The sequence below is a fragment of the Denticeps clupeoides genome, chromosome 10, assembly GCF_900700375.1.
Source record: "Denticeps clupeoides chromosome 10, fDenClu1.1, whole genome shotgun sequence".
NCBI lineage: Eukaryota > Metazoa > Chordata > Actinopteri > Clupeiformes > Denticipitidae > Denticeps > Denticeps clupeoides.
This window is the reverse complement of record NC_041716.1, coordinates 19,109,941-19,122,522: the sequence shown is the minus strand read 5'-3', so window position 1 is coordinate 19,122,522 and position 12,582 is coordinate 19,109,941. Positions and strand designations below refer to the sequence as shown.

Below are 12,582 nucleotides of genomic sequence, written 5' to 3'. Positions count from 1 at the left end.
GCAGTTTTGTTTACCAACGTGATCACTCAAAGTGAAGTTTTCCGCCGTCAGATATGTGGACATGACAGCTTTTGTCCCTGTGGCTCTGCTCAGGAAATTGGTTGTGTATGCACCACTGCTCTGTGGTGGCTGGCCAAGCAAAGTGCTCCTGCCTTCCAGGATTCGCTCTTCTGGAGGACCACCACTCATGTGAAGGTATGCAAGAACAGCGCGTGAATGTGTACTTAAATCTCACACCCGTCCAATATATTTACATGTTTGTACCACCCTGTAGCTGTTTAACACACTTTTACAGTAGGGAAAATAAGTATTTTATACACTGAAGATTATTCAAGTTTTGTGGCGAGTTCTGTAAGTTTCATTATAGATAGACCACATCTGTAGGAGACAGAATCTAATGAAAAAAAACGAAAATCACTGTTGGGACAATTATTAAAAAATGGAAGAAAGTCAAGATGACTGACAGTCTGTATCGGATTGGGGCTTCATGCAAGATCTTGCCTTGTGGAGTGTCAAAGATCATTAAAAAGGTGAGGAATCAGCCCAGAACTACATGGGAAGACATGGCCAGAAGAACACTACATCATCATGGACTAGAATTCTGCAGCATGTGGAAGGTCCCCCTGTTCAATTAAACACGTACAATTTTGCCATCTCCAAAGTTCAGAGGAGGTATGGTAGAAGTTGATGTGAACGTTTTGTTCTGAACTTCACTCGTTTGGGCAAAGAAGAAGGATGAGTACAACCCCAAGAACACTGTCCCAATAGTGAAGCATGGTGGTGAAAACATCATGTATGGGTCCATCTTTCATGAGATTTTGGCCAACAACCTCCTTTCCACAACAAGAGCATTGAAGATGGGTTGTGGCTGGATCTTACCCAAAACACACAGCAAGGGCAGCTAAGGAGTGGCTTTATAGTCCAGGAGTTGTCACGACCATGCGGGCATGACGAGGCAGGTGAACGGAGAGCAGGACGAAGAGTGACGAGAAATGAAGGGCGCTATCACCTCACATCACGAAACAGGGGTTTACAGGTGAATCACAGGACAGGGGAGACATCCGAGACGTTGACATTGGTGAACACAGAACATAACGTTAAAGACCTGACGGCGTACAGAAACGAACAGGGCAGCTTTATACAATTAACACAGGTAAAAATTATTTGGGAACATTTCACATGACAACCATTTCGGACCGGATTGTGACAGGAGTGGCCTAGCTAGTCGTCAAACCTGAACCCAATAGAGAATATGTTAGCAGGCAGCCCCAAAACCCGAAAGACCTGGGGAAGATGTATCTATGGTGAAAATGCCAAGTCTTGTCAATTTTACATACCGGTTCAAATCCCGAACCAAGGTGCCTCTGATGTGCCACTGAGCAAAGTACAGTCTGCTCCCCGGCTGCTCATGGCTGCCCACTGCTCACCAAGGGTGATGGTTAAATGCAGAGGACACATTTCGTTGTGTCACCGTGTGCTGTGCTGCAGTGTTTCACAATGACAATCACATCACTTTCACTTGCTGGAAGCTCAGACTTTGCTGCTTCATTGTTTTTAGATCTTTTTGAAAGTACTACATGAACCACAGCTACAAACGACATGTCACGCTTACACAGACACAAACCCTAATACTCATGAGGGGGAGCGTAGGGGTGGGGGTGGAGCCGGCATGGACGTGACACTGATGGCGACCCATTCCTTCATAATTGGTGCTTGCAGTTTGTCAGAATTTGTGAGGGGTTTTTGTTTGTCCACCCTCCTCTTGAGGATTGACCACAAGTTCTCAATTGGATTAAGTTCAGCAAAAAATAATAGCACAGACACTGTGTCGACTGTATAATATAAAAGTTCACTGTACAAATAAGCAAATAAATAGTTCTAGAATAGATAAAATAAAACAGTGAATGTGAGTTGTAAAAATTGTGGCACCCCAATCCCGCAGCTGAATCATCTTTACGAGACTTTCTTGGGCGCCCTGAAGCCTTTTTCACAACACTTGAACTTTTCTCCTTGAAGTTCTTGATGATCCGATAAATGGTTTGATTTAGGTGCAGTCTGGAAATAGGTCTAAAATGTTAGTATACTGAAGGGTCCAGACCAGGTTTTTTTAATAAGCGGTCATTCTACCGCATGCTAAAGAGGCTGTCATGGTGTCAAAGCTGCTATTAATTATATATATACAGAACAGGCCAAAAGTTTGGACACACCTTCTCATTCAATGCGTTTTCTTTATTTTCATGACCATTTACATTGCTAGATTCTCACTGAAGGCATCAAAACTATGAAACAAAGGTCCTACAGTAGGAAGAATAGTCCAGAGGAAAAGTCAACAGTACGTGGTGGAGCAACCAGCTGAGATTGGGATGTATTAGATTCAGTTTCTCGCAGTGATTGGTCCGTGGGAGGAAAATCGATATGATCCTGTATGTCAAGTTTTTCGCTCGCTTGTTGTTTCGTGTAATAGGTGTGTGGAAAGCTAATCTCCTCCTCTTTTTGCGGGTTCTGTCACAATCCAGGGCTCCAGTCAGTGACCCAAAAGTTTTGGTTTGGCTCCAGTTTGGATCCAGGGTTCTTCAGAGCCAGGACTAGAATTTTGACAGTTCGGAAAAGGCGTAGAGGTTTCAGAATTATCGTAATTTGCAGACCTGGGTTTGGTGTAGTTCTGCGGTGAAGAACCAGCGTCAGGTGCTTGAGTTCTGCTGGTGCTTCGTGTGTCTGGGTACTTCTCGGATATCATTCAGCGCTGATACTTTTATGTGAAGTTCAGCAATCTTTCTGCTGAGATTGGCACAACTCCGACAGGTTGGTGGTGGCGACTAACATGGACGCTCCGACATTATTTTCAGCGAGTAATCAGGCAGCAGTGACGGCAGCCATCTTGGATCATTCCAATTCCAAATAATTTCATTTTCATTTGCAATTCATCTGATCACACCCTGGAGTAAATTGCCATATACTCCAGATTGCCGGAAGCAGCAAACATTGTGAAAATGACTATTTGTGTCATTCTCAAAACGTTTGGCCTCGACTGTACTACCCAGAATTCAAGTGTCTTGTTTCTTTAGGTGTAGAGGGTCTATGTGTTTTCTGCTCAAATTGCTCCAACAAATAAATCCTGTTTGGATTCCAAATTCAGCATTTCAGAATTTTTTTTTTCTTTATCACACATCAGTTATTTCATCAGTTATAAGTTTAACCTGTAGCCGTCTCCCCAATCCAGAGAGCCGGTCTCGGATCACCCGGATTCCATTACTGTTGTCTCTGCACTGCTTTCTGTTCCTGCCACAGATATCGATGAGTGTTTGACTTCCACTCACAACTGCCAGGCGGATGAAACGTGTGTCAACAACATTGGCCATTTCCAGTGTGAGATGGTGGTTTGTCCTTCGGGCTTCCAAGCCATTGGCACTGAGTGTGAAGGTGCTGCTATTACTACACTTATCAGTGTGAATGGTCATTCATCTTTCTCTCATTTTGTGTTGTTGATTGTCGACATATTTATGACTGATACTGATACATTCACACGTTGAAAAGTCTGTGATGGAAACTAACATGTGCTGCATGCAGCTTAAAATTGAATGCAATGAAGGAAAATTCCCCACATTTTATATCCTATAGATATATATATTTTATCCTAAAGAGTGGCTTTAAGGATTTAAGTGGCTGCAGTAAACCAGTTTAATGTGTCTCAACTTAGGTGACTTTCTAAGGGTGATTATCAAATCAGAATCAGAAAACTTTATTAATCCTGAAGGATATTTCTTATGCTACATCTGCACAGAGGGAGAGACAGACATACATTTATGAGTATAAATAAATAAGTAATAAGCACTATATATATATATATATATATATATACACACACACACACACACACACATATACATATACATATATACATATATATACACACACACACACATATACTTTTTGAGTTTAACTCAAACATTGCCCACAAATAAATTAAATTGTTCATATTAACATAAGAATGAGCATAATAATTTAAATTACATTTTGTGAATGTTTATTCAGAAGTATTTTGTTTGACATTATTTTAACATTGGTCAGGTCAGCTGGTTAATTCGGGTTCGTATTGTAATGGAAGCACTGGGGCTACACACAGAACGGCCTGATGGAATACTGTTTACATCACTATGGTTTCAGATATTGATGAATGTGCACAAGGGACACACAAGTGTGGAGCGACTTTCAAGTGTCTCAACACACCGGGTTCTTTCAGCTGCCAGGCCTTGATGCCCTGCACCAATGGGTTCACCCTGGACTCACAAGGACAGTGCGTCGGTGAGCCTGCCCCAATGTGAACCCAGCTACGTGGTTGTATGGTTACATTTCAATGGTGACATTTTGGTTTTATTCACCACTATGGGTATGTGTGCAAATTCTGGTGGACCTCATCTTCAATTTTTAGGTAATGCACAAATTCACAATGTGAATTCACATTCCTCTAAACGTACATTTTATTTCACTCATCTGCATATAAAAACACCACACACAAAGACGGCAATGTTATCAAAATTAATTTTGTATTAAGTATTTTTCAATGATGTACAACCTAGCACTTGTGGAATGAGTTCAATACACAAGTAAAATGCCCAAAGGATGATGTATTGTGGCAAAGACTCCCCTCCTCTGAGACACCAACATGTCTAAGCTATCCTCCTGTCTCACTCTGTCTCTTTTTGCTTTGTAGACATAGATGAGTGCAATATTGTTGCCCAGCCTTGCAGTTTGGGGTTCAATTGCATCAACACAGTGGGGTCCTACACATGCCAGCGCAAGGTCTTAGTGTGCAGCCGGGGCTACCATACCAGCACAGATGGGTCCAGGTGTATTGGTGAGGATATAAATGATTATTTTTGATTTGTATCTGCTTTTTAGTTGGCTGCAGTCTTGTAATTTTAAGAACGCTACCTCATTTATTGCTCCCAGATGTTGATGAGTGCCAAACATCAGTCCATCAGTGTGGACAGGGCCAGACTTGCCACAATCTGCCTGGAAGCTATCGCTGTGAATGCCAGACAGGATACCATTATGACATGTTCAGGAGAACATGTGTTGGTAGGTATCAATTAAGAAAACCCAGATCCGGATCCAAAGGGAGATCTGTGGAGACCTTATACAGAAGGACCTTAATTGGAATGCATAGTGTGGTCGTGGCTGACAAGATGTTAATAGTCAGTAACTAACTCATACATGAGCTGTGCTTTTGCATCTTCAAATAAAACTTTATCCCGTTGAGTCCCACACAACCCAGTATTGTTCCATTGGGTTGATCCTGTTACAAGTGACATAATTGAAGAAAAGTACAAAATTCTGCATTGTGTCTGAATGCTTATGAGTAGAAAACTAATGCATGAGAGTGTGTCTGTGTATCACATAGAAACATACCACACTGGACATCCACCACAATTAGAACTTAAAACCGCTGAAGTACATTATAATGTGAATTTCCCATTTTCACACCTTGGATTATTCCCTGTGAGTGTATGGGTGCTGACTGGTGGCATCAGTGCAAAGTTCATCATTGTCTTTGTTTGGTTCCAAAGGGTGACTGAGAACTTGGCATTGATTCGCACTGCTGTAAACTTATATAATAAGCCTTGAGCAGGGGCGGTCCTGGCCCGTTTGGTGCCCTGGGTGAACACCCCCAAAATATAAAACATATTAAGAATTATATAGTAACATATTTATTTGTAAAACCTGTTGTCGAAACCATACAAGTAAACACATTTTGTTGTCCCTCTTCCATCTGTGTTAATTTTGCACTCCTGTAGCAACACCCATCATCCAACCCGAGGATCACCACAATGTAAATTAATAGACACATTGGTGTACAGATTCATTTTTTTTTTTTTTTGCAATTTCACACAAATCTGGAAAAATTAATTGAGACATAATGAGCTTGGATTGACAATATTAGGAATGAAATGTGCCCGCCAGCTCCTCTTTTGACAGGTGTGAGACTTCAGCCAGGCAGCAGCAGCAAGCTGGCACACCGAAGACCTCGCTCATGTCCCGCATATATGGGTGTGATAGAATTTAGAGTAAACAAAGAAGCTGAAGTTAGGTCATTACTCACAGCTCCTTATTCAAATAGTCTGTTCCATCTTAAATACCACAGGCTGCAATACTAGTTACTAGAAATGATCATATTTATCATAAATGCACATAAATGCACAAAGTTGCAAATGCAAAAAATTTTCACTGTACAGGTATTAGTTCATACTATTTTTACACATCCTATTTTACCCGCACCCGAGTTTCGTTTTCAGTAGCCCAGAGCTTATAAACTATAGTTTTTCTTTGTAAAAGAATGCAATTCAGCAATCCAATGCACAGTTCCCATGTGAAATTTTCCGTGAAAACGGTGTTGGGCCAGAAATGTCATGTTAAATTGGCACAGAGATCATCACAATATACAGATTTAAATAATACAGATTATTTCTGAAACAGATTTCCTGGCTGTAAACCTGTCTGAACTACACCCCCTACAGGCGTAATATGGCTATCGCAGCCTGCTGAGCGGTATTTAGGGTGGAACTGATAATTCGAATATACAGCTAACTTCAGGGTCGTGTATTACTTTGTGAGTAATTAGAAAACCGATTGGTGGCCATGCAATCATGATGTCAGGTCAGCATGGGTGAGCATTTGCGATGCCTGTGATGCCCACCACGATGCCGCTCTGGTCAACCGCCCATGTTGCCTGCATCAAAAACCGCCACTGGCCATTAGTATGTTCATAATATGTGCCACTTTTCAGCCCGCACCCTCACGTCTGATATCTGGTCACAGATGTAAATGAATGCTGGCGTTACCTGGGCCGTCTATGTGCCCAAACATGTGAGAACACCCCAGGGTCCTATCAGTGTACCTGTAACACTGGCTTCAGCCTTTCCAGGGATGGCATGAACTGTGAAGGTATGTACATGTTAGTATTTTTTGGCATTTCGATTTGTTGATTGATAAATTTAAATCCCCCTGCCACCAACACAGCTCTGACCTGTTGAGCCATGGAGGTGTCCGGTTGTATCCTCTATGGGTATAAAATTAGTGTATAGAGCTTTTTACATAATCAAAAGAAGTTCTGTCAGCATTTGTTTCTAATGTTCTGATGTGCTTAGCCCATGGTCATGTCAAGCCTTTTTGTCTTCATCAGATGTGAATGAGTGCAACAGCAACCCCTGCAGCCACAAATGTGTTAACATGTATGGCTCCTACCAGTGTTACTGCATGCAGGGATACCAACTGATGGAGGACAAGCACATGTGCAATGGTAATGAAAAGTTGGTTGGAGGGAAACGGTTAATGACTTTTCAGAAGCATCACTGACTTCAGTTCCTCTTTTGACTTCTCCTTTTTATTTTTTGCCATTAAAACAGTGCTGCCTAGCAACTGACTAAACTAATCTATATCCCATCTGACTGATCCTCACCTTGCAGACATTGATGAGTGCTCCCAGGGCATTGGACACCTCTGTACTTACAAGTGTGTGAACAGCCCAGGCAGCTACCAGTGTGGCTGCCCTGAACATGGTTTTTCTGTGTCCCCCAACGGACGTTCCTGCCAAGGTGACCCTGCTGCCCTCTCTGTATTTATGTGGTCTCATCTCAATTTTTCTCATCTACATCCTTCTTTACAGACATAGATGAGTGTGCTCTAGGTTCCCATAACTGCTCCAGAGAGGAGACTTGTTTCAACATCCATGGGGGTTTCCGCTGTTTGTTGTTCAGTTGTCCAGAGAACTATCGCAGAATTTCCGATATGTAAGTTCCATCTACTTTTAAACAATATTTTATGTTATGTTATGTTCGAAAATGATTAACGGTGCCGTGTTGAAGGTACTATTGTCAAGATTGAATTTTGGATAAAAGGCTTGACAACTACAATGTTTATTTGTACAATTCATAGTGTCTTAATACAGTTCTGAGAAACATTCTATATTTTAATGGGACAGGGTAAATGAGTGTGGCTGCCATTTAGAGTAATTTTCAAATGACCATAACCTGCACCAAAAATATTGCTAAAAAAGAAACAGGGAGATATTAGTAGCGAAATATCTAACCAGACACTCTAAGCAATTAATTTGGCTGCATTTTGGCACCATGCGTGCCACAATTATGACATTTATGGAGGGAATTAATACATCATGAATTAAGACATGAACTGGAAAAAAAAGATATGAATTAAATGTCATATTGACATTTTATAATTTATTTAATTTAGGCACATTCATTGCATCATGACTTCTATCTGTCAGTCTGACCCATCAAAGTAAGTGGGTGGGACTAATGCTAATCTAGCCTGTGTCCTTTCCAATACACACTCACAGACATACTAATGAGGCAGTAAGGGAATGTTGTAGCACTTCCTTCAACGGGGAAGAGTACATACTCAGAACCACATACCCACTCCTATATACATTGAAAGTGAATTGATTGTAATTGCTTTTAACATCACCCTTGGTGAGCAGTGGGCAGCCATGACAGGCGCCCGGGAGCAGTGTGTGGGGACGGTGCTTTACTCAGTGGCACCTTAGCCGATCAGGATTCAAACCGGCAACTTTCTGTTTATGGGACCGCTTCTTTAACTGCTAGGCCACCACTGCCCCTACTTAAACACACAAACAGCAAAAAATGAAAATCTTGTTTTTATGTTGTAAAAACACTGTATTAAAACCACTCCAATTTGATGTTACCTGGCAGAAAGAGGCATGGCACAATAGAGGTTAAAAATGAACAGTTTCTAATTTATTAACACCGGTAAATAATTATTGTAGTTACATGTGAATATTGAATGCAAAAAGGTACCAATGTTACAGAGAAAACAGAAATAAGAAGAAAGAGTAAAGAGGGAGAGAGAGAGAGAGGGAGAAGGAGAGGGAGAGAAAAAGACATGAGAAAAAATGGGAGAAGAGAAAAAGACTCAGAAGCCTTCCGGCTTCTTTATACCCTTGGCCTACAGGAAATTGTCACTGGCCTACAGGAAGTTGTCACTGACCAATCAGAACCTGTTGTTTCTGATGTCACGCCCCGGTGCCTCCCATTTGGGGAAGACAAAGAGAGTGGGCGGTCCTGATGGCCGACACTTCACACATTGCCGTCAGACAAAAGGCATGTAAAACAGAGGTGTTGCACAACAATTGGCACAGGAATGTCACATATCTTCTTGTAGACGGTCGCTATGCAAAACAAAGGCATGATCCTGCGACAGCCGCTATGCAAAACAAAAGTATGCTCCTGTGATGTCCCATCTTACAATGTTAAAGGACAAATAAACTGATTTACTTTGTAAATCTAGTTTGTGAAACAAGTTTAATTTTCTCCACTTTTTTCCTCCAGCGCTACATATTCAAGTTTAGCACCCCGTGCTTTAATGTAGTCTGTAAAATCACTCATGAATGTTGGAAATGACACAGACCAAAACCAATTTGACAGGCTGAGACCAAACCAATTGTCTGTAGAAGATCAGGTTAGATCAGCAATAGTTTTGCCCATGCTCCCAGGGTGTTGATGGAGAAGTACAGAGAAGGCCTTTGTGGACTTATGACTGGAGAGGGGTTGTGTTTTTGTAGGAGGAAGTGAAGAGTGACAGAGAAGTATGTAAAAATAGTGCAAGAGATGTAAGGCAGCGTGACAGCAGTGAGGTCTGCTGTAGAAAAGACATATGACAGATTGAAGGTGGAGGTTGGTCTTAGCCCTTACTTGTTTGCTATGATGATAGACAGGTTGACTGAAGAGATTAGACAGGGGTCCTCATGGACCATGATGTTTGCTGATGACACCGTGCTCTGCAGCGAGAGACCCTGGAGTGATGGAGATCCAGAGAATAGGAGTGAAGTGGGTATGTGAATGAGACGGAGGACAGTGGGATGGTCAGGTTACAGGGAGTTCAGCTGGTGAAGGAGCAGTCCAGAGTAATGGGAAGTGTGAAAGACAGGCGGGTACCAGCAAGAGTGAAAGGGAAGGTTTAGATGTCAATAGTGAGACCAGCGATGTTAAATGGACTGGAGATGGTGGCACTGATGGAAAGACAGATGACAGTGCTGGAGTTAAAGATGCAGAGATTTCCACATTTTGTGAAAAAAAATACTTATTAAAAATATATTTATTAAAACAACAAAAGAGAAATCGCATGTATATAAGTATTCATAGTTTTTGCCATGAAACTCAAAATTGAGCTCAGGTGCCTCCTGTTTTCCCTGATCATCCATTCCATATCCGACCGTCTGAGCTGCCGGTCTCTGAACGGCAAAGCAGAATGACCAAAGCACTCTTTACACCTATCGGAATTTCTAGCCACTGCAGGACAATAGACAGGCTAGGGGAACTCTTATTAATGTTAAATAATCTCACAAAGTGAGATTATTCGGACATTCCATATCCGACCGTCTGAGCTGCCGGTCTCTGAACGGCAAAGCAGAATGACCAAAGCACTCTTTACACCTATCGGAATTTCTAGCCACTGCAGGACAATAGACAGGCTAGGGGAACTCTTATTAATGTTAAATAATCTCACAAAGTGACTTTTCCATGAATGGGGACCTTTAAGACTGGGAGATTTTTTTTATTGGAGCCTGCATCAAACAGGCTGTTCATCAGCTGACCAAAAGTTTAAGGCCACAGAACTAAAAGTGTCAAAATATGTGAGTAGCCTCAAAGTTCCTATCACTTCACTGATTTGGTTAGGCATGCTTTATGCAAGTGTTTCTAGGAGGCTGGCACGGACAATGCTCCTTGTGATGAATGTCCCTTCATGAAGGGCATCCACAATTTGGAATTGATGTTCTCATGTCCTCAGGTTATTCAAAGACATTTAAAATGACTGTCTTACCGTGTGTGATCTTAGTGATCTGAGTTACAATCCTGCCACTTTCAAAGACAGAAAAACCTTTTTGCCTTTGCAAAAGGTCATCAAGCGGTTTTTCGCAGATACTGCTTTTTAAAGCCTATGGTTTTAAACTTCATTTTTTTTAAATGTTGTTTTTGAGTATCAATAAATGGCCAAATGTTTTTGTCTCTTGCTCATATTTCTTCTTTTTGCATTTTGAAGCCCTACTTACAACCTGGTTATGATCCAACAGTGTAAAATGTGAAAACTTTTCTGTCACAACCCTGGACATTTCCTGGCAATCCAGCCCAGAGTCTGGATTTTTGTATTTGCTATGTCTAGTGTTTCCCTGATTTACCTTGATTTTTACCTCCAATTCCTTTGATTCCTTTTACCTCCAATTCCTTTGATATGTGCATGTCTCATGTCTTTGCATTTTTATTAAAAACTGTTGGTTTTTGCACTGAAACACTGGGTAAATTCGCCACACCTAATATTTTAGCACTGACGTAATGTAACTAAACCAATCAAACCTGCTGTAACCTGGTTTATTTACATTACATCAATGACAAAATTATTCAGTTTAGCCAGTGTTCAATTTTTTGCCACACGTCCCTGACATTTTCCCCCATTATTAAGCAAATACATTTGTTTTTACTTTTTGTTAAGATTTTTCAAGTCAAGATTTGAACCATCTGTTAAAATGTTCATCTAAAATCATTTATGTGGCAATACATGTGTCGTTCTTGCTGTTCTCAGACGCTGTGACCGCATCAGCTGCCCTAACTTTGTAGATTGTCAGACCACACCACTGAGGATTACCTATTACCAGCTCAAGCTCCAGACCAACACCATCATCCCTGCCCAGGTTTTCCGCATTGGGCCTTCGCCTGCCTATACTGGAGACAATGTCATAGTCAGCATCACCAAGGGCAACGAAGAGAACTTCTTCATGACGCGTAAACTTAACACCTACACTGGAGCCCTCTACCTGCTTCGCCAGGTCCAGGAGCCCAAAGACTTCCTCATTGATGTGGAGATGAAGCTGTGGCGTCAGGGGATGTTCAACACATTCCTGGCCAGAATCTATGTTTTCATCACAGCACAGTCTTTCTAGATCTTACGCACGACTAGGAAGCTACAGAAATAATAGAATTTGCTATCTTCCTATCTTCAGCATATGTGTTCATGGTGTTCGTCAGTAGATGGTTATATTTATATTTATAAAACTCATATTAAGTTAAGCTTGACATAGCATATATCTTTTATACCTGTTACACTTATCTTTTTGAATATTTTCAAAAAAAGGCAAGAATTGTTTTAAAAATATCTCTTAACATTTACATGAATTATTAATATGAATGAAATATTATTTTATGTGGATGTAAAATTTTTATCTGCTTTATTGACTTTATTGGTCGTACATAAATGAAAATATATATAAATGCTTTTGTATTACAGTTTCTATTTGGTCACATATTAAAAACAAACCCTCACAGATCTTATTATTATTATTATTATTAATCGCATAATCTGGTGGCCCTCCCGAATGGGAGACTGAAGATGGACGGCAACCAGTTGTCAGGCTCTGGCGCAGACTTTGTGTAACCGACGCCTGGAGACAACTGGTGCCTGATGATGAATTGTCCGTTTAATTAAATAAGGAAAACTGCAGGTTTACGCTTGGTTTTCATCCGCAGGATTTCTCAAGCCTGACTAAATGCAGTTAGG

General features: G+C 41.1%; 1 protein-coding gene across 2 annotated transcripts in view; it reads left to right on the top strand.

The window, feature by feature from the left end:
* The window catches only part of LOC114798230 (fibulin-2-like), a 28,948-nt gene extending 16,597 nt beyond the window's left edge, over positions 1-12,351 (top strand). The window contains exons 8-17 of one of the 2 annotated variants that reach the window (XM_028993750.1): positions 94-195; positions 3,289-3,420; positions 4,165-4,302; positions 4,712-4,855; positions 4,951-5,079; positions 6,817-6,942; positions 7,181-7,297; positions 7,464-7,592; positions 7,664-7,787; positions 11,611-12,351. In XM_028993750.1, the coding sequence (XP_028849583.1) occupies positions 94-195; positions 3,289-3,420; positions 4,165-4,302; positions 4,712-4,855; positions 4,951-5,079; positions 6,817-6,942; positions 7,181-7,297; positions 7,464-7,592; positions 7,664-7,787; positions 11,611-11,968 (1,499 nt within the window). In that variant the 3' untranslated portion in view covers positions 11,969-12,351. The remainder of the gene's footprint in view (positions 1-93; positions 196-3,288; positions 3,421-4,164; positions 4,303-4,711; positions 4,856-4,950; positions 5,080-6,816; positions 6,943-7,180; positions 7,298-7,463; positions 7,593-7,663; positions 7,788-11,610) is intronic. The other variant, XM_028993751.1, reaches the window with a different exon arrangement.
* The last annotated feature ends 231 nt before the right edge of the window (positions 12,352-12,582 follow it).